Raw genomic sequence first — 21,957 nt, 5'->3', positions numbered from 1 at the left:
CACATGTCCCCTCATTTGGATGGAGATTCAGACACAACACACAAAAGCTTTACCCCCCCGGCCCTCCTCCTCCTCCTCCCTTCCCTTCCCTCCCTCGCTCACTCACACAGTCTCTCTTTTCCCCTCCTGTTTTTTTTTCTCCCCTTCCTTTAGTTTTTGACAGCATCGTAATAATCTGGGTATCTTCTTGATCATGCCCCATGTTTTTTTTTCCCTTTCCTCCTCATCTTCTCAGAGACGAGTTTGAAATTGCCTGCGTCAGGACTTTGCTAATTAAAGTCATACTTTCAAAAATGCCATAATAACTGTTAATTAGCTTGATGCTATTTTCAGCATAATTTGCTAATTAGTGGAAAACCTGTACAGCGTTTCTCTCTAATTACAGTATGGCTCCGCACGGCGCATCTGTGCCTTGACTCCAAATGATACCATTACAAAGTCCCGTATTACGCATTCTCTCAAAACAGTTAATTGCCTCCACAGATAGTGAGATACTTCAGTCAGCTGATTTTTATGGTAATAAATGGACAGGCACAGACACAAACCACCCTGGTTCATATTTATGAAATATGAAAAAGGAAAACAACCTCCTTATGAGATGCATGGTGTTACTTTGGAATATAATCTGGCTGGTTCTGTGATGATTTTGTGCGCTCATGCGTTGAGTTGCTGAGACTTTTAATGAAGTTTGATTTATTCTTTATTATAATCTTGTGAACAAGTAAGTCATAACATTGTCATTAAAGCAAAATATGTAGCGGGTAACAGCATAAACAATATGTAAGGTAATGGCAATGGCTCTGATGGATTGTACTTTCCATGTAAATACTAGAAGCAACATAATGTGGCCATGCCACAGCTTATTACTGAGAATGTAAGTACCTTGTCGTCCCGCCACTTATTTTCATGTAGCCTAGCAAGGGGAGAGAATTATGGACATGACCACAGGTTGACCCTAATACATGTGTATACCAGACACAAATTATGACTCATTAAGTGTGGTGAGGAGCATGATTGGCATGACCTCTGAACTCAGGACGTCAGCTGTGCCCATCCTCCGCTTTGCCCTGCTTTTGACAGCCACCAGTCTGACAGGGCTAGCAGCGGAGCTGGCTAATTAATGCACCACTTCAGAGACCCTTTCATTTATGGCTTCTGAAAGGCATTATTAAATTAATTAAACCACCAAGAGTTAGTCATTATGAAATCAGGAGGTTTACATGGATGACAGCGTTTATGAATTAAACATCCCCAAAGTTCCTCGCAGGAGATACCCCGAGCTGCATGCGGGTACCTAGCGCGACAGATGTTTGCCCCCCTTCTCCTCAAGCTAACCTGTATTGCAAGCGATTTAGGTCTCATTTGGGGGTTTGAAAACTAAAGGCAGGAGAGAAAGAGGTTCAGGATAGCTAATGAGCAGAGAAAGAGAGGGGAAAAGGAGGTCACTAGCTCTGTTCATCTGTAGACAGTACAGATGGTTGTTTTTTATACAATACAACAATGGCGTACATCAATTTGTTGATCGCTAATAGATAGCTACTCTCAGATGAATTGCAGACTGGAATCAGTTGTCTGTGGGCTTTAGCTGTGAACTCAACATTTATAGCCTCAAAACATTTAGAAAAGCTGTATGCTGTTTTTAACTCATCATGTGATGTGAAAACTACAAATGGTTCACGAGATAAATCCCATAAACTTGGGCTTAGCTGGAGAGCAGAGGGCAGAGATGAGTAGCTCACTCAGGAGCCTTGACGATAGACTCCTTTTCATCTGCGGACTGAGATTCACAGATTATCTCAAGAGGCTCTCTATCTCTGTCCTCGTCTCTATTTCTCTTTTTCTGTTGCACCCTCCCCTTCTCGCCCCTCGATTCAGGAAGTTTGCCAGCTACTGTCTTTGTTTACAATGCCAAGGGAAAATGTCAGAGCCGTTGAGAAAAATATCCTTAGAATCTTTTTTTTTTTCATCTTCTTAATCTAACAGTTTACTGAACTTGATAAGTGTCCTATCAACATGCTAATCAAATTACTTCGGAACCAAAATTGACAGTTTTCATTAATTATACAAGATTATTCTAATTGCAATTCAAATTTATTCATTCCGAACAGAAGGTATTCAGTAATATTTTACAAAATTTGCATATTAAATGGAGGGAGTTGTGCATTATGCATGGTAATGTATGCACAGTTTCTTATTTTTAACTTCACGGCCATATGTGGTGTCGTTGTAGGAGCAGGTGAAAAGTCTAAGTGTGTTTAATTTGCTTGACAAACATTCGGCTGGAGCTTGTCAAGGGGAGTATTGTGAATGCCAATCTTTATTCCCTCTTTATTGATTACCCCAAACTCTAAACATCTGGAGGTAAATGGCACTGAGAGAGATGAACTGAATCATGGGATTAGTACCTTCAATGACTGAATCACTATCAATTACTTCAATAGCATAATTCAAGTGTACTGCATAAAAGCCACAGTACCTTGGTTTGAGCCAGGATTAATATTGCAATTTAACGTAACAATGGAAGCATGGGAATGATATGGATGGCATCCAACTTTTTTACATTGATGTCATAAAGCTAATGCCGTTATCTAAATACCAATGTATTTAATTCCTAATTTAGGCTTTGTTTGTAGAATGAAAAGGCTCAACGCATTAGGCACATGTTTTAAAAAGGTAATGGATTCTGTGAGTAAAACAACCTTATTTATTCACTGAGACGCAAAACCCCCAATTTGCTCTTTGTTTTTATTTCCTAGAGCGGGCAGTGAAGTGCAAACAGCTTACTGGGAAGCTGTTTACTACTGTATATGACAAAGAGTGCGTGTGCATGTGTGTGCGCGCGAGCGTGTGTGTGTGTTAGTTTATGGGGAAGGGGGTGGCTCTTCCAACTCCACAGGCAAGGTCTTGTGTTGTAATGTAAGCGTAATAATTATCAAACAGCATCGGGGGCTCTGGGTATGGGCTTTAGCAGGGGGAGAGCATGTTTGATATGTAGAATCAGCTCATAGTGCATCCATAGAGGGTGACTAAATCGCACGGTTCATGGATCACATTAGTATTGCTCTGCATCCACCCTCGCACTATAGGTGATTTCCATTTAGACACACATTTCCACATGAAGATAAATATGACTTGAATCGTAATTTCCCTGAAGTAAATATAATACAAATACAACATAATACAGTGTCAGGCCAGGCAGGCTAATAGATTACTAGCGTGTTTTCCATTTGTATGGTAAGTGGTGAACCTAGGTGGTGGTCTGGCGAGTAACAAATTGAATGTTTAATCCATCTCAGTGCAGATTGAGGGTATCAGAAAGATCGGTAGTCGTGCGAGTTCTCTCGTGACTGCTAGTATATTAGATATTTTTACTCTTTAGGGGTTTTAGGAATGTTGCTGGATTAACAAAAGGTGTAAAGTGGTAGATAAATTCAATTTCTTATCTTTTCTGAAGTCATCTGTTATTTTTCAAACGGGTATTTGGATTTGACATGCAGTCTTGCAGTCACTCACTGGTGTAATCTCTGATGTTGGATTGCAATAACACTAGCTCTGTTTGAGTTAAATACTTATACGCTTTTTTATGACTTTCAATTACAGAATTTAATATTGCACTTTATGTGGAGCATTGAATTATTAACTGAAACCTCTCTTACCACTTGACACTCACTATTCAGGCTTCTTCCTTATATGCTATCGAGATCTTTGCGGGGAAACCGTGACAAATATGTGAAAGATACACGCCCTTAATGTTACCAAACATTCTCTGAGTACATATTTAATTCTTTAATAAATGTTTGCTCTGGCATTTTGGAGAAGCTAGATTAGCGTCGACTGCACGGCGTCTCATATAAGTGTGACAAATTGATATTTTTATATAGCTTAATCTGTTTACTATGATGTTTATGCGAGGAATTATTACAAACTAATTAAAGAAATCACTTTGATATAATTAGTCAGATTTCAGGAAGCTCATTAGTAGTAATTTGCATGAAAAATAAGCCCTGTAGTGGTGCTTAGACCCAGCTATCCGATCTGTGTTTTATCTGGTTACACATCAACCCCCATTGTTTGTTGTTTGAGGCTGTCTGAAGTGGCCCACAATATTTTCAGTCATTGCCCTGAGAAGCGGTGGGGTATCTTTCAACAAATTCCTCCCCTAAAGCAAGTCAACCTGTATGTGGAAGCAGACACACGCCTCTGTGTACATAAGGCAGGAGGAGTGAGCGGCAAAACACTGTCTATTTATCTGTCAGGTTCCTGACAAAGAACTGAGCTGACAAGTATGGGTTTCCCTCAGCAGAGCAGGGGGGCTTTATTCACCGTACTTACATGCCCAGTCTATGCCCAGAGACTCATGTTATTTGCAAATCACACTCTTTGAAAATTCACAAACGGGGCGAGACATGCCACGCTTTGAGTTTGTCAGCTGCCTTCACAACAGCTAGCTATATCGCTAACAGTGTGCGTTTCGGTAAGGAAGCAGCTTTCTCTTAGCATTTGCCTCGCTGTCACTTTTTCCAACACATGCGTTCCTTGTGTCTTCATGCTTGGGGTCTCTCCTCCCTCAGAGGGTTGCCATCTTCCCTTTGGACTGACAAAACGCCCACGCTGAAATATGAAAAAAAAAAGAGAGGGAGGAAAAAGGAAAAGAGATTCCTGGAATTACATCATTTTCTGCTGAAGCAGTTTCTCCACAAACCTGTGTGCAGATTTCCTCACATTTAAAGGATGATTAAGAAAAAAAAGTTGCCTTAATTTTTTCTTCCTCCTTTAAAAGATACCTGGCCTATCTTAGGCTTTGGGGTTGAAAATGCTGATACAAAAACAGGACCTGTTTATTCTTTATACCCTTTTCCCACCATCGGCGAAATCCTTCCCTAAACATCCGGACAGAGAAGCACTTGTGTGGCGCTGATGTCACAGACCTACCTGGCCTCCCTCTCACAAAAGCTAAGGTATCATTAGCTAGGCCCACACAATGGCCATTCAACCAAGCCACTGTGGTCCTCAGGACTCTGGAACAATGTTATTTTTTGTCTCAGAATTATAAGGACAGAGTTTTGCAGGAAACCTGACAGACAAAACCTTTTAGAGGTAAATGCTCCAGGCGGCTTTTGGGTTTAATCTTTTCCCATTAGCATTTTACCCCCCCCCCCCCCCCCCCCCCACACACACACACACACACATACACACCACCACCACCACCCCCTCTATGCTCACACACAAAGACCATATTTACAGGGTCAAAAGTAAAGGCTCTGGGTCTCTGGAGACTGCTTTTTCTGTAGATCTTTCCTATATATTTGCAACACTTTTTAGAATTTATTTAGCTAATGGATTTCACTCGGGCTCCTGGGTAGCTCACTAAAATCTTAAATGTGTATTTGTTTGTGGTGAATTGTTTTTTTCTTTTCCATAACAGAATAAGAACACGGATAAATGAATATAACACACCCCTTAACTAAATATCGTGCCAAATTTTACACATGCGCACGAGAATATTAAAAATTATTAAGCCATAAAAGCGGGGGTTTATATAATAGAATTGTTTTTTGTCAACAATGCAACAGCTATGCCATGGGTTCATATGTGCTACCTTTGTGTGTGTGTGTGTTTGGTCTCATGTGTGCGCGTGTGCACATTCACTTACGCTCGTGTGTGCACGTGTGAGTGTGTATGTGTGTGTGACTCCATGTGTGTGATTCATTCCAGGGCAGTTTTAGTCCTTATAAAATATTCATTTTGGTTGTGCAGGGCCCTGTAATTGCCATCTCTCACCCTGAATTATTTATACCTCGCACAGACTGACAAAGCTTTGCCATACGGCCCCAGATGAATCAGAAAGCAGCCATCTCTGCTGCCAACAGCACTGGGCTTTCACACAAATATGGCAGCCACGTCTCTCTGCCTGGCCTCTCTTAATTTGACATTTTCTTTTTCCCCCTGCCTTTGTCCTAGGTGCACAGAAAGGTTACCTGTTAGCTTTAAGCACCGACCCGCTCTCTGTCTTTCTATCTTTATACCCCCCACCACCTACATGACAGTCCACAGTGGGTGTTTTTTTTTAAACTCTTCTGAGAATGCGTTAATGTGGTGCCGATGTCGCAGCCTCATGTTTCATGATGGCTTACCAGTTTTGACAGCCACTTTAGATGTATGTATTATACATTAGTAATAATACAATGCCGAAATACACTTGCATACATTTGAGCATGCATGGGCAGACAGCAAAACCACTGACTCACTGACCTATATGTTACACACAAACAAACGCTCATATACATACGCATGCAAATTAGCCCCTGCTGGCCTGCTGGGTCCAGCAAGGCTTTCTGTAAATGGTCAAAGCCCCCCTGCCGGCCTTGCCTGTACAGATGTGTTCCTCTCCGTCTTGCCTGGGTCTGATCACTCCAAGGTGCCACAGGAGAGAGACGGCGGCGGTGTATGGCTCTCATTGTAAACCCGCTCTGGGGCCTTCCAGAACCCCACGTCCAACACCCTAAATACTACTATTCACCCTGGCCAGTTACTCCAACATATGCTTATCTTCCATCTCACTAGTGCAGGGAGGTGCTGACTGGTATTTCCTCAAGGCCTCAAGCTCCAACGCTGACCAGTAATCAAAGCACCATATTTCTCCTCCTGCAGAAAAATAACCTGGAGATACCTCTATGCCGTCCAGCTGGTGAGCAGAGTAAATATTCCTCAGGGCTGTATTGTGGATGTACGTGATTATTTTTGTAATGTCAGCCACCTCATGAGGAACACTCAGACTGTCACGGTCATTATCAGTAATCATCATCACATTTCTGTGGTGCTTATGATTAAGTAAAATCTAGGAGTTCCAGTTTGGATGTAGATGATGCCGGCACTATAGCAGCAACCAGTGTTTTATTCGTTTTTACAACAGGGCCGTGCAAGACAAAACAACGCAGAATTATTTATGTTTTGTGTCTTATTATATTGTGTTCAAAGTCCTAGTAGAGAAAAAGCTGTATTCAGAGTAAAACAAAGAACAGCGTGCAACAGTACACAGCCTCAGCAGTATCTTGATGTGAGGGGATGGGAGAGGCAGAGAGAAAGCTTGGGGCTAAACATGCAGTATGTGGCGGGCTGGAGCTAAAAGCTGCATAAAGCACACAGCCTTAGTCCACTGTTAGCAAGTGATGGATAGTTAGCAGGAGCTTCGAGTCTTCGTCTAATCTGTTACAGTAAACCTGTGCCAAAGCCTGAAGGGAATCAGTGGGGGCTGGCTAGGAGTGGGTTTGACGTGAAACCATTTGTGAAGACGAGCGATTCTCTTAAGTAAGAAACTAACAGTGTCCAGTGAGGGAGAGGGATAGTTAGAGAGCGAGAGAGACAGGAGGTGAGGAGAATGAGTGAGAGTGCGAGAGAGGGAGAGAAGGAGGAAGAGATACAATAATGAGTCCTGTAGCCATGGAGTAAATGAAGAGGGATTGACAGAGTGAGGGATCCTCAAGTGAAATAATGTCAATGCCACTCTGCCCATTAGAGAGAAAGGGGGATGGTGGAGGAGAGGGTAAAGAGGGATGAATGGAGGGACACAGCTACATCTTACGGTGCAGAGAAGCACATAAATTATTTGTGACACCCTCACAACACACATACCACCAACAAAAATATGAAATATGAAACAACAAAATGAACTGACAATAGCAGCAGGAAAAAATAAAGAAATGAAAACAAAAAAGGCCTTGGAAATACCCAATAAATTCTTTGAGACACGTTGTTGGGATATTTGATGCCGAACAATAATAATCACAGTGACATCTGCCTTGCTGCTCTCGGAGGAGACGGGCAGAGCCCGTGAGTGGAAGGGGTTAATCTTCCAAACCCAATAAGGTTGGATAGTGAGGCACTTGTTCCCCGATAAAGAAGTGATAGGATCTGTGGGTCTGGTCCCTTGGCGCTTGTACAGGGGTAGAGCAAATATTGTTAATGTGCTGTGGTTTACTTCAGCTAAGGCGAGAAAAACAGCTCTGCTTGACGAGAGAAGACAGTGGCAAACATGAATACGATGGGAATGGCCACGGAGCTCAGTTCACCCTCCCAGGGACTTAACTGGCACATATATCCAAGCCCACTCAGTTGCATAAATAAGTGTTCGGGAAGATTAAGATCTATAAGTGTCTCTATTTCTCGTTTTACCTGCTCCGCCTTGTCACAACAGGGATCTGAATGCAGTTCAGTGAAGTGCCTAATAACTGGAGCAGTAGGTAGGGAAGGCAGGAGGCTTGACATTAAGACCCTGGCGTTTTGGAAATCCGATACGCTATTGACCCGTGTACTACTATCTCAGCGTAGAGATCTGGTGTCAGCAGATTGTAGTCTGGTGTTGGGAACCGTTTTCTTACAGGGCTCCTGTAACAGGGGCCCATTGAGTCTGGGAGGCAGCTGGGGCCTGATGGGCTGGAGCTGGGTGGTGATCGATACTCACCGCCCTGCAACGGATGACCTCACTGTCATGGCTGCCGGCTGTGGACACTGCATGCTAGTCATTAGTGCCGGGGCACCAATCAGGAGCTTAGAGTTGTCAATACCTGACTCTTACAGAAACCATGGCCATCTGTCAGTGTATTGTGTAGCAGCCTAAGTAAATATGGGCAAGCTCTTTTGAACAATAAGAACAAGGTGTACTATTAGAGAACGGAAAATATATCCTCATGTAAGCAACTAAAGAAACTGGTGGGTGAAAACACGTTTTAAAAAAAGCTGACTTTTTTTTGTAAGTCATAAAAAAATCCGAAAAAGAAATGGATGAAAAAAATGTGAATGAAATTGACAGGACAGCGAGCCTCCACTGTCGATAGAGCCTTCTTAATAATATAACATTATCCTTATTTGCCCTCTTCACTCAAATCAAAGGAATGGACATTTATGCATGAGTGACATCAACCCGGCAATTAAGTTGGTCATTTAAACGAGAGAGGGCCTTCCTCACCTCGCCTGTTTGTTTTTTTCCCCCCTCTCCCTCTCTTCTTTTTTTCCTATTCCTCTTCTGTTTGATGATGGGAGAGGGTGAGCTAGAATTAGGGCGATGGGTCTTCCTTTGAGTGTCAGCCTAAAATGATCAGAGTAAAGATAAGAGGGTCTAGCAGCCCTCAAATCAGTCAAAGTGCCAAAGTCGGCCTTTTTCTCCTCAATTACCGGGTCTGTGAAGCCAGGGAGTGGAAGGCGCAGAGCCTGCTGCATTACTAAAGAGACAATCTATTTCCCCTTTGACCAGAGGGAGAGAAATCATTATGGCATGATTAGTAGCTTCAGCAGTGGGCGAGCATGGAGGTACTACAGGAGAATCGTATTAATTGCCTTAGACCAAGGCATGAGCAGGATTGTTTTAATGTTGATTTGTGGACCTGTATGACTAGCTGTCGGAGATAAAAGCTGATGTCAGGTCTTAGTTATACTGGCAGACTTCGGGCATGCAGACAGAGAGGGTTGATGTCAGAATGAGCTTCTGTGGCTACACTGAAAGTCTTTCTCTATATGCCTGTCAATGTCTTCCTCTTTGTCTTCCTTCACACTTCGTAGTTTTCCTCTACGCCTCCCTCTTTCCTTCCCTCTACTCCTCTCTTTCTCTCAGATGGACTACACCCCAGCCCACCCCACCCCTTCCCATACACCCTTTCTCTCTCTCGCTCTCCTCCAACTGATAGCTGCCTTGGCCGATTATTTCATCCAGTGCGGTCCACTGAGAGCCTCCTCTCCCGGCTTTGGAAGAGCTTTAATTAGCCATGTTAATATCCCCTTCATTGGCCTTAATATCACTCAACACCTTCCTCCATCTCAGCGGCCACCAGGGTCCCCCTGTCCTGTCAGAACAGCTGATTATTGAGAAGGATAGCTTTAATCAAACCTAATTGCAGTTCATTCTTTCTCTCTATCCCCCTTTGCCCTCCATTGCCAACATCTAATGGCAGCGACGACTTGATATCCCATTAAAAAACAATTAAACAACCTCCTTTTGTCTCTGTGCGTGCCAAAACACCAGCACAAACTTCTGTAGATATTTAAGAAGTAAAAGAGAGAGAGAGGGGCCTTGTCTTAATTGCTCTCCTTTTCACCAAGGACCAATTTGCACTGTGCTCATGGAGAATCTTAACCAACTCAAATGTAATGGATGCTATAGCGCTGCCACTGCTGTGGACTATGAAAATTAAGCTTATCTTTTTAGGAGAGAAATTGTGCTTAATTGCCTTCATAACAGTAAACATAAAGGAGCTACTTTATGATAGCGTGGGCACTCAATTTCTTGTGTTTATTGTTTCTTAACTTTTGGTTTTGCTGTAGTGGGAACAGTATGTAAAAGCATTAAAGTATCCCAGAAAAGAGACAAGACTAACTCTGAAAGTAATGTGTTTCTTTTATGAAGTCAATGCATTGCTTGGGAAATATATTCTATCTCTTGCTTTGACATAAATTGTTTACCAACCGGTGATGGATGTACGTGCGCATGCCTGCACGCACATATGCATGTAGATGTGTGCACACGCGCACACAAATACGCACCACCCGCCTTGCCCAATCTATATGAGAGGCGACAGACAAATAAAAGTCGTATTTCAGGTCTGCTTTCCGCAGATGTCTGCTGCTCTACATTATGGCTCTTTGGGGAAATAAAAACAGGGTCAGGGAATTAGAGTACATAATGGTCATTTTGATGATCAGCCAACAGATGCAACCCGAAAACACAGTGAACACAATCAAGCGAAATGCACTAATGACAAGTCAGGTTTTTTATGGCCTCACCACACACCGACAGGCAATCAGCATTCTGGCATGGGTTAAAACGTCTTTTATTGATGTCCAAGCCAAAGCTTCTTGGATGTGGAGTGAAAATATTTTCTCACCTCTCTTCTCCCTCCTGGGCCCTCCGCGAAGCACAAGGTATAGGAGTCTATCGAAGAACGCTTCTAAATGACCAGTGCATGTGTTAATGTGGCCGGGGTTAGAAGGGTCATTTCAGACTCTGATTTATGGCTTGGCCAGGATCCCACTGGGCGAACGAGAAGTCTTAAGTGTTGTGAAAGCGTCCTCGCAGGCCACACAAGCCACTGTATTTAGCTGAATGAAATGTCCGTGCAATCTATGGTGCAATCTATGGTAATCCAATGAGCCGCTGCAATTCTGTGAGTCAAGTTAGTATTACAATGAAAACCGCAGTATTGCATATAGTAATGCTAGTGCAATGTGATGAAAAATAAATATCACAGCACTGTATTTATAAAGAATCGGAGAAAGCAAAGGCGCAATCAGTCATGATTCTGTGGGGAGAATTTGCAAAAACAACAAGTCGATTTCATTGTTTATTCTGTGTGGTTGTGCGGGATTTTACACAATGGGCTACATCTGAGATAATTTCTCTTATTGGTCTTGTTTTTAGTTTTCCTCTCTTTAACTATTTGATGTCTGTAAAGCCTCATCTGATATAGAACTCTCAGTACGAGGGCTTATCAATAAATTCAGCAAGACCTGAGAAGGCGGCTTACAAACTAAGCAAGCCCAGATCTCACTCAGACGTGACATTTGTTCAGAGACGATTAGCCAGGTTGTAATTTGTGGCATAATTGCCTCACCCACCCACAAGAACATGGGTGTGTGTATGCGTTATGTGTGTGTATGTGTGTCTGTCTGTGCGCGTGTGTGTGTGTGTGTGTGGCATACGGTGGTCCCAGGAGTGTCCGCCTAATTGCCTGACAGGACTATAAGTTTTGTGGCGCGCTCTCACCTTGTTAGGTCCTTTATCCCTGATGCTCTTCAAACAAGACCTGGTCACAGGTGGGCCTCATTTGCTTCCCTATTGAACAGGAGAACTTTAATTGCACAGGGGGTGTCCTGGGATTAAAGCGGTGGGTGGAATATCAAGTGACTTCCTATATGTTAGTGGCAGATGGGAGTTGGGAAAGACCCGTGAACTCAGGTGAGAGGATGAGATCACAAACAGCTCTCGATTTTGAAAGAATAATAAAGAGTGCGACTTCTCAAACCGAGATACCGTGATGCTCACACGGTGAATGAATGAATGTGGAAAATGGGTGTGCTTGAGAAATCCTGTTGAAATATTCTGTCACCTCGCCAGCTAAAATTCCAGCTTCAAAAGTATAATTAATATTTTTGCTTTTTCTTTTCTGCTCTCTCACAGATTCTTCCTAAAGTTCTTTCTCAAGTGCAATCAGAACTGTCTGAAGAATGCAGGGAATCCACGAGACATGCGCAGATTCCAGGTGACTGAAATCTATTTCACACATATGCTCTATTTCTGTCCCTGTCTTTCACTGTCTCGCTCTCTTTTTGCAGACACGCACGCTCTCACACACACAGGTGTGCAAATGCACAGCCACAGCTGCTCCACTATACTAAGTCACACTGACACAGATTCACATATGAATACATTTTTATTATTGGCACTGAAGGAGGCAAAAACCAGGCAAAGAGAGAGAGAGAGGGATTTTGTGTCCTGTGTGCTCTTGGACAGAATATTTATTAGGGAATACCATCTGACACAAATAAGGATATAGGATTTAAGAGTGCCATCAATTGTGTCCCTGACAGCTTTCTGAGCCTCTGCACAGAGGGGAGGACGATCCAACCAAATGTAACAACAGTGTTAACTCACGAACTGTCTGGCAGCGGAAACGCATACCTTCTTGCACACGCATATCTGCAAGCACGCCCACAGGCAGACACACACACATAGACATATAGATAGATGGGATACACGCTAGGAACCCTTGCATATATGTTTATCCACATATGCATGTACTTTATGTCAAAACCATGCTTTTAAAAAAAATAAGAAAACATTATTGTAAGCTAACAAAATACTGCCAGTTAAAATACATTTTTACCGTCTCTTAACTCAGTCTTATCTAAAGTGTCAAATAGTTAAGCCTTCAAATGATTGACTCCCTGTTGTTCCATTTGTCTACCTATCCTACTCAGCAGCCCACATCACCACAAGCAGCCCACTAGGTCAAGGTGAGACAGTGAGAGTTTAGTGTGATTTGTCCTATCAGGGTAACGACAGCCTACAGGAGGGCGGCCGTCACTGGCAGCACTGTTTTGTGATAGACACATAAGCCAGCATCCTCCAGGAGGAAGCCCAGATATGAAACAGACAAGACAGGGTGTCCCCTCCTGATGTCACTACCATCAGACCTCCCCTGCCTCTTCAAATCTTCCCTCAGGCTGAATGTGGACTGATGCGTGACAGCCACCAAGGGCTTTCACCTCTCACTCCTATATGTCAAAAGGAATGCAAGAACTTTTTGCATCACTCTTTTTGTGTAACTATATTATTTTCCCAAAACAGAAGATGTTTTTACTTTTTATTATCATCGATTGCCTTTATTCCAGCAGTTAGTATGTCATTTGCCCTAAATAGATTTCCCAGATGTGCCACCGTAGGTGTTTCTCTGGCTAAAGTTGTGTATTCTGCATGCCTTCCACTCTTCTTATTACCCCAAAACCAGCTGGAGGCCAGAAAGGGCCCAATCCATCATCCTCAGCTTGGCCCAGCTCTGAACCTGCTCACAAGAATGGAGCTCTTTCACTTCCCCTTCTCTCCCCTCCTCTCCCTATACCCCCACCTACCCCAAACCAACCAAAAAAAGCACCCCCCTAAATTCCACTGCTACACCGAGGTCACTTACCGGCGAAGCAAACCTGAGAGGGGCTCTCTGTTTCCGGCTCAGAAACACTTTGGCCATTCACATGTGGCTCACTGTTTGGAATGTGGTAGCCAAAAAAACAACAACAAAAATAAGCATTATGAAATATGGAGTATGGCTTGGAATTTGATCCTAGTAAAATGTTTGCTGAGAGATGGGATAGAGCACTGTTCAGTTGCTAATGACTCCAGTAATATTTTAAAAGGGAGGCCTTCCATCCTCAAAGAGATGGACAAGCTGATCAATAATACCGAGCTTCGCCTATGATGACAGTTGGTAGAGTGGGTAAACGGAAATGGTATTTTAGTGATTGAAATGTCAATTAGCTGTACACAAATGCACGACAGTAAAAAGAAAAAAGGAAATGGCAGGGAGGGGAGGTTGATGTAATGTGATCTGTCCAAAGAGGACAACCAATTCATGAGCTTTAGCACCTGGACACAACAAACTATTCATACATCCCTCAGAATGTCCCTAAACCTTTACCAAAATGTACTATTATCACCTTCAAACTTGCTCAATGACATGTTTTGCTTTAATTCCTCTCGCAGGTTGTCGTATCGACGACCGTCAATGTGGACGGCCATGTCTTGGCTGTCTCTGACAACATGTTTGTACACAACAATTCCAAGCATGGGCGAAGGGCTCGCAGACTCGACCCTTCAGAAGGTACGCCTCCTTATCTGGAGAATGGTAGGCACATTTTTACATCTTATAATTTGCTACGCTCCTTTTTCTCATAGTTTCTTTCAGACATCCTCCCATTTTTTTCCTCCCAGATCACACACCTAGTTGCTTCTAGTTGCTTAGAAGCTTTCGTTCCTCCATCACTTTCATTTTTTTTCACTTTTTAAGTTGCTTTTGGCCTCACTCATACCTGCTGTTATGTCTTGATTGGAAGCAACATGCATTAGTCAGTGTTTATCATTTCAGTATCGCCAGCGAAGATGATAATACTCGGACTAATTCACTCTTTTAAAATGTTATACTACTTCCAGTCTCCTTACGCACCTACATTTGTCTTAAAAGCCAATGTGAAACATGATCAAATTGCTGAAGAATTTGGCTGTGAGGTCAATTTCCTGCCACTGGGTTCTGCAGTTTTAGCTGTGAGAGAACTGAAACAGGGGGAGGAAGGAGAAAGACAGAAAAGAGGGGGGAGGTAAGGGGGGTTGCTTGTGTGTGTGTGTGTGTGTGTGTGTGTGTGTGTGTGTGTGTGTGTGTGTGTGTGTGTGTGAAACAGAGAGAAAGAGAGAGAAGGAGAGAAGGGGTGTGGGGGGTGGCCTATGAGAAAAACAGAACTTACTGTTTTTCTTCCAACTGATTCCATATGATAGACTGATTGCCTTCTCAGCCAAAAGAGAGAAAAGTAGGACCACCAAACCATGGGAAATCCAAAAAGTAAAATGCACTAAACATAACCTTCTGACCCTTGTGGCCTCCGCTTGCAGATGGGAGCACACACAGCTGAAAGACTGCAAGGAAAAGAAAGAAAGAAAAGTTAACTGACTTAGCCCAATTGTGCAAATTGCTTATTTTCAGATTTCAAGGGCCAATTATGGCTGGGCAAACAGTTTATATACACCACTGACTAAAACAAGCTTCTCTACACATTAATGGGCATTAATGGTTCTATCACCAAAAGCAAATGTAATGTTTAATACAACAACGACTAATACAAAAAAAAAAAGAAAAAAAAAAAGACCAGACAATTAATATATCTCAGTGCTCTCCAGTCCTAGTGGGGGAAAAGCTAATCTATTTGTTTTTGTCTTTATTAATGACTCCTCTACTGGAGAACAAAATCAAATAATTAAAGTCCTGCCCGGAGCACCAAAGTCATTATGTTCGCTGACGTTCTGTTTGTGTGTTTCACGTTTATGACACGATAGGTGTGGATCGCCTAGCAACCAGTTTCTTAATGAGGAGAGCAATTAAAGAGGTTGAGCCCTCGCCTCCATGTTCCCCCGCTCCCATGGGACCCCCTGCGTTGTGTGTGTGTGTGCGTGTGTGCACGCTCGTGTTCTTTACAGGTTACCCTAACCCATCCTTTTTTATTCTACCCTTCACCACACTCTTCAAAGCAGCAGAGTGACGCCCCGTAAAGCAAGAAAAGAAGCCATTGTCAACCGCCCAGTTGAACATGTCTTTGTCTAATAACTTTAATACACCTTCCCTCTGCTTAACTGTGTGTGCTCACACAAGTTGAGATTTGTTTTTTCTCTTTTTTCCCCCCTCCCTCCCTCTTAGGCTCGGCTCCATAACAAACTAATTTAACATGCATCAACTGCGATTGCTCACTTTGTTTGCGTCACCTTTAACAAACAGAAATGTGACACATGAGAAAAGGAGAGCCGGTCATAAAATGTAATTCCAGCCATGTCCTCCACACTGCTTTGACAACTAGCAGGCAGACAGCATGCTTTAAATTAGCAACACATTCTTCCTTGGGAGTTCACTGGGCGAGAAGCCTTAGATATGTGACTGGCTGACTGACTGTGTGGCTGAAACACAGAGGCATCCTTCCTCTCGGCTCACACCGCACTTGCACGACTGCCTCGCATTGATCAAGAAGTGCTGCCCCCTGTTGGCACAGAGGGGCCACAGCCTGTGGATGACAGACTGAATCTCGCCATGTGACATTTTTGTTCACTTGTGTGTACTGTCACACAACAAGCATATTATGCATTCAGACATGGATGTTCTTTGTGGCTGCCTGTCACTCAAACATGTATAGATTCAGGCTCAAAGGTGCATAAACATGCTCACAAATAGCTGAGTCTTTCACACAGAGCACCCCCCCCCACACACACACACAGACACACACGAACAACCAGCACTGACACACACAGAATTTCTCTCTCTCTCTCTCTTTCTCACTTACTCAGACACACTCGCGCACACACACGTTCCTTAGCTCAGTTCCACCATTATAGAGCCCCAGACAATATAGGAGACTCAGCATAGAGCCTGCAGCGCCTGCCTCATTTGCATGCCAAGTGGCTGTAATGCTGTTAGGGTTTATGCAATAAAGACAAGTGAATCCAGACTGCTGGGCCTAAGAGGAAGAAAGAGAAGGAGAAAAGAAGGGGGGAAAAAGGAGAGGAGGAAAGGAGAAAGAGAAGGAGAGAGTATGAGAGAGAGAGGCTGAGAGTGAGCGAGAGAGAAAGAGAGAGAGAGAGAGTCAAAGGGAACAGATGGCCCAGGGAGAGGTAAAAGGTATAATCCCATCAGCTGCACTATCAACCGACCATCTGGACATCCCACAGCACAATTACAACACATTTCAGCAGGCAGAACAAAGGACGGCTTCACGGGGCCACATCAGACCTGTTTGAGTGTCACAATACTAGAGCTAGGACCTCCTCCGCTCAGATCTTGGATCCGTTTTGACGTCCTCCGCGGCTAACCCTAACCAGAAACGACAAAGATTAGAGCAGATCCCAGATCAGCACCCCGCGATCAATTCACAGCGAAGGCGATCTTGGAAAAAAAAAAGTCAAGCAAACAAACAAAAATGGACAAGGGTAACGTTTTAGCAAACAGAGAGAGAGAGACAAAAGAGCCCCCAAAACAAGCCATGACATATGAATTCAAATTCAGTGAATTTCCTCAGCTGTAGCCCAAAGTTTGCAAAAGACTTAGTGGTGCAACACTCAGAGCGGCAGGGCGGCTCTTTGCATCCTCATCCGTCCACTCCTCATGATGCCTATCATCTGCTGAGGGGGCATTGTGCGTGTCTGTCATCAGATCGCCTGCGCTGACTGTGTAATCCACTTCGCCACGGTCCCCATTCAGCACATGCTTCCCTCTCTGTCTGTGCATTGAGACATATGCAAATTTTTAGGCAGAAGGGTGGACGGCTTAGGGCCTCAGTCGCTGCCTCACCATGGGTCCTTCTGCGTGTGGGAGGGGGCACTGGGATTTCCGAGGTAGTGCGTCTGCGTGTGTGTGGTTTTGTGTGCGTGCGTGCGTGCGTGATTGTGTGTGCGTGTCGCAGGTTCCAGGCTGCAGCTGCCCCCCAACAGTCACCGTCACCATCAGGCCCTCTTCTTGCCTCCTCCTCCTTCCTGCCCCCCTCGCTCTCTCATCCCCAAAGTCAATTTGTTTACAGTAATTTTGAAGGGTGAATTATTTGCTGTAATCGTCCGCACTGATGAAGGTCAGGCCCTTAGAGGGGGCCCAGCATGCCCATAGAGGGTTGGTCCTCTTTCAGACGCTCTGCTTCGCAATTAAGGAAAGCAAATGTCACTCCTCCAGGCCTCACAAATGAAAATCTGTACGAGGTGATTAGCATGAAGTCAACAGCGCCTGTTAAAGTCAGATTCCCTGTAGTACCAATGTGTGTGTGTGCACTTTATGGGCACGGAGAGAGAGCAAACATGACCTGAACAGACCCAACAGCAAGGCAAACAAAGGGAGATGTCTTGTCTGAGGTGATCCATACAACAATGGCTGACTGTGATTTACTTACTGGATGGAAAGGATAATAGAGGTTTAGAAGTGAGCTTGTAAAGGGGAGAGAAAAAAAAGGAACTTGCAAAATAGTTGCTCGTATTTTGAGGAAAAGGGAAAACATGCACAATTCATAGTGTGTTAAAAGATATTGATGGAAATAGATTAAATTTGATATTGCTATTTTATGGCTAGCTGTCATGCTATTTCTGTTGTAAACACAGTGTTGTGCTGAGCACCATATTAAGGTAATGCATCAAATGACAGTGAATGTGAGGCACCAGATCACTCAAATTAGATTATAATAACAACCCAGACTGTTGATGAATGGCAGAGCTACGTAGCAGAAGTCATGCCAGATGAAAAGCATTGTAATAAACAATATGAAATGGATTGAATCGATCACAAAAAGAGAGAAAAAAAAACCACAATCTGAATAATTCATGAGTGCATTTCACGTTATGAAACCTGAAACTACGCTCACCGCCTGCACTGTACTGCACATGAAGAACAAAGGTAATGAAATAACATGAACCAGCAAAGCTTTAGCTTGTCATTTCCACTTTAACAGCCTGTATTCTTGACTCATTTAAGATGTGTTCAACTTTGAAATTTTACTGTACATGCGGGTGCATGCTTAATCAATTCTGATAGCTACATTTGCCCTGACACATAATTTGCTCCATCAAATCATTTTCCTGGTGAGCCTGGCGTTTAGCCTTTGTGAAGTGGACCATTTGAAGGGTCTGCTTAACTACATCTCTCCAGCGCACTGATAAATGATTTTGATTCTCGTGCCTTAAAGGACAAATCCATCATTTTTTTTCCAGGGGCAATTTCCATGATATGTCTTTTGTGAGAGAGATATGGAGGGCTCAACGTAGAGGTGGCGCAGTAATGTGTCTGAGTGGAAGGAGACGTGAGGCCTAGTGCTGAAGCTTAGGTGCTGAATTTGCTCTTCTCTTTGTCTTGGATAAGCAGCCACCCCATGCATCAAGGCTATCAGTCCCAGTGAGGGATGGACCACTGGAGGTGCCACTGTCATCCTCATAGGGGACAACTTCTTCGATGGCCTACAAGTTGTGTTCGGCACCATGCTTGTATGGAGTGAGGTACGATGTAGAATTTCACATTTTATACTCAATTGAAACCCATCCACAATATTAGAATAATAATTATTAAGACAAACTTTCTAGCAAGTAATGACCGCTTATACCCCTTTTTTCTTTTGCTTTTTTTAAATCTCTGTGATCCAGCTCATAACTCCCCACGCCATCCGCGTCCAGACTCCACCTCGGCACATTCCCGGTGTTGTGGAAGTAACGCTGTCCTACAAGTCCAAGCAGTTCTGCAAAGGCGCCCCTGGAAGATTCGTCTATACCGGTGAGTCAAAACTTCCTCCACCCTGCTCTCCCTTTTTCTACAGGCTTATTCATGTACCCCCGCTTTTCCCCCTTCCTTCTGGATGGAGCCCCCAGCCTTAAGTCCAGGCACTAATAATGAACTAACCGTCCGACTTGCTGAATGTTGAATGTGTGAGATTTGCACTGCTCGTGAAAAGCTGTTGTGGAGGGGGGCGACTACAAGTGCAACTCGATCCCTCTCTGACCTGCCACCATACAAGGTCGTTGCCAAGCTCTGTTAGAATCAAGCTGTCAGGAAAGTTATTTCTGCCAGTTCTCTTTATCTGTTCTTTAGTGAGACAGATAATGCTTTCTGCTAATGAGCCAATTTTTTATAAGCCAAAATGTGATTTCTTTTTTTTTTTCTTACAATAAATCAGATTAGAAAAGCCATATCTACTGTAGGTTAAGTGCACACATATATCTGGTTATTCTCATGTATGCTGAACATGAATTCATAGGAGAGAATTAACGGCAAAGAGGGAGAGATATGTACGTGAGAGAGAAGGGGAGTGTGTGTGTCACACTCTAAGTAAAGGATCTGATTATCTTGGCTAACAGAAGGAAGTGGTGGTCTTATCTGTCATCATTGGTGAGGAGACAGAGGTTCTGGGGGTCAGAGCCTGTCTGACCTGGAAGCCTCTGACTGTTCCAACTCTGATGGGCAGAATGAAATGGGGGTGCGTCAAGGCACTCACACTTCCCCCTGCACTCCCAAGCCTCCAAGCACAACCCTGGCCTTGCTACGCTCAAGGCCAGGGTTGTGCAGCCCCCCCCCAACTCCCTCACCCAAAATCCCCATCCAGACCCCTCCATCCTGGGGCAGCTGTTTCTCATCAAGTCCCCCCTCCCACTTCTAAAATCTCCAGCACCACCACCTCCACCACCACCCCCAACCACCCGTCCCCTTCTCCTCCAACCATGCAGTCTGGCCCAGCTCTCCTGCATTTAACCTCCCTAGCAGGAGCAGAGCAGAGGCCAACAAGGCACTGGGATAATGAAACAGGAGTGTAGTGTGGCTGCGTAAGTGTATGTGTGTATTTGTATGAGAGTGAGTGAGGGGGAAATGTGTGTGTATGTGTGTACATGTGTTACTGTGCAGCCCTGAGAAGGTGTATAAGTTAAGACATTAATGGCTTCTATAGCACCCTAGTGAAAGTGCCAGGTCCCTTAAGAACAGACCCCATTAGTCACAGAGGCTAAGCGGATTGGGATGATTACCATCAGGTTTTACTGGGGAAACGTGTCCCCTTCTCCCTATCTTTGTTGTTTTTTTTCCCACCATTCTTCTTCTCTGTCTTCCCTGGGTTCCTACTCACTTCCAGTTAGTATAAAGATACAATTACCCCTCGAGGCAACGGTGGTACAATTGATTAGTGTGGTGAATTAAAAGAGAAAGTCACCAATAGACAGGTCTGGCTCCTCTGCTCTGCTATTCCCTATGTGGCTTACCCTGATTGTACAGGGGTTGACGCTTGAGAGAACGAAACCGTTATAAGAGCAGAATGCATAACGCTAGAAAAAGATATCACTGCTTCCACACGTACAGTAGGTAAAAGGATGTTAGCTACATCTCTCGGACATTAAAATGACAATTGGCTGATGCATTGAGTGTAAGAGAGCAGATATTGTATTTAAGAATGAAACTCATTTCCAGCTATAGCTTTTCTTTCTGTTTCTGACTCTTGAGCAAATGGCACTTCATTTGCAAATAGATTTGGAGTTATAATAGCACATTACATGGGCTGAAAAGGGCATGTAGTGACACAGTGCTGTCTAAAAGGCACAGAAAGGCACGGTGTCATATTGGAGAGCACCGTGTGCATATCAAAGGTCTAGTTATCAAAGCATATGGCTTCAAGCATGACTTGAGAGCACGGCTTGAGAGGAGTGCCTTTTTAGACTTTTTTTTTATGTTGACTCTTCTTGCACCACCACCCTAATTGTGGAAATTTAACTCGCTCAATTTAAGAAATTATCACAAATTACCAAGAGTCAACACAGAGGAGACTGCAGTCAATTCGAACAGCAGAGGGACATGTCCTCACTCGGGTTAGCACCCTGGAACGGCTCCAAAACTCACAATCCATTCTCAGAAAGAGAGCACGGTGTAGTATATGTCAAATAATCCTGTTGGCATCGACTCTTGAATGTTTAAAACACTAATGAGACAAACAGACATACTATATAAAACTTGAGAAGCCTGCAGTTTACCGACTGCTTTAAATAGCTTATATCCGTTCTTTAAGTGGCACATTTTTAAAGGAATGACTTGTTGCCTATTTTGATGTTTTACAGTCTATACCTTTTACCTTCTAAAAAGCTTGTCGTCCCTTGGAGCTTGCTGATTTGTCCTCTGTCTAATCCATATATTAGTTATCTATTGGTCAGGACAGGACTGGTAG

The 21,957-nt window shown here is 43.6% G+C and overlaps 1 protein-coding gene across 8 annotated transcripts in view; it reads left to right on the top strand.

The window, feature by feature from the left end:
* Positions 1 to 21,957, top strand: part of LOC101481351 (early B cell factor 3) — a 67,713-nt gene that overhangs the window by 27,588 nt on the left and 18,168 nt on the right. For 2 of the 8 annotated variants that reach the window (XM_004551537.5, XM_076891618.1), the window contains exons 7-10: positions 12,167 to 12,248; positions 14,246 to 14,363; positions 19,131 to 19,261; positions 19,406 to 19,532. In XM_004551537.5, the coding sequence (XP_004551594.1) occupies positions 12,167 to 12,248; positions 14,246 to 14,363; positions 19,131 to 19,261; positions 19,406 to 19,532 (458 nt within the window). Of the gene's footprint in view, positions 1 to 12,166; positions 12,249 to 14,245; positions 14,388 to 19,127; positions 19,262 to 19,405; positions 19,533 to 21,957 lie in introns of all 8 variants that reach the window. The other 6 variants (XM_076891617.1, XM_004551536.5, XM_012919274.4 and 3 more) reach the window with 3 other exon arrangements.

This window comes from Maylandia zebra, linkage group LG13 (assembly GCF_041146795.1).
Source record: "Maylandia zebra isolate NMK-2024a linkage group LG13, Mzebra_GT3a, whole genome shotgun sequence".
Lineage (NCBI taxonomy): Eukaryota > Metazoa > Chordata > Actinopteri > Cichliformes > Cichlidae > Maylandia > Maylandia zebra.
Note: the sequence above shows the minus strand (reverse complement) of the source record. Positions and strands in the feature narration are given on the sequence as shown.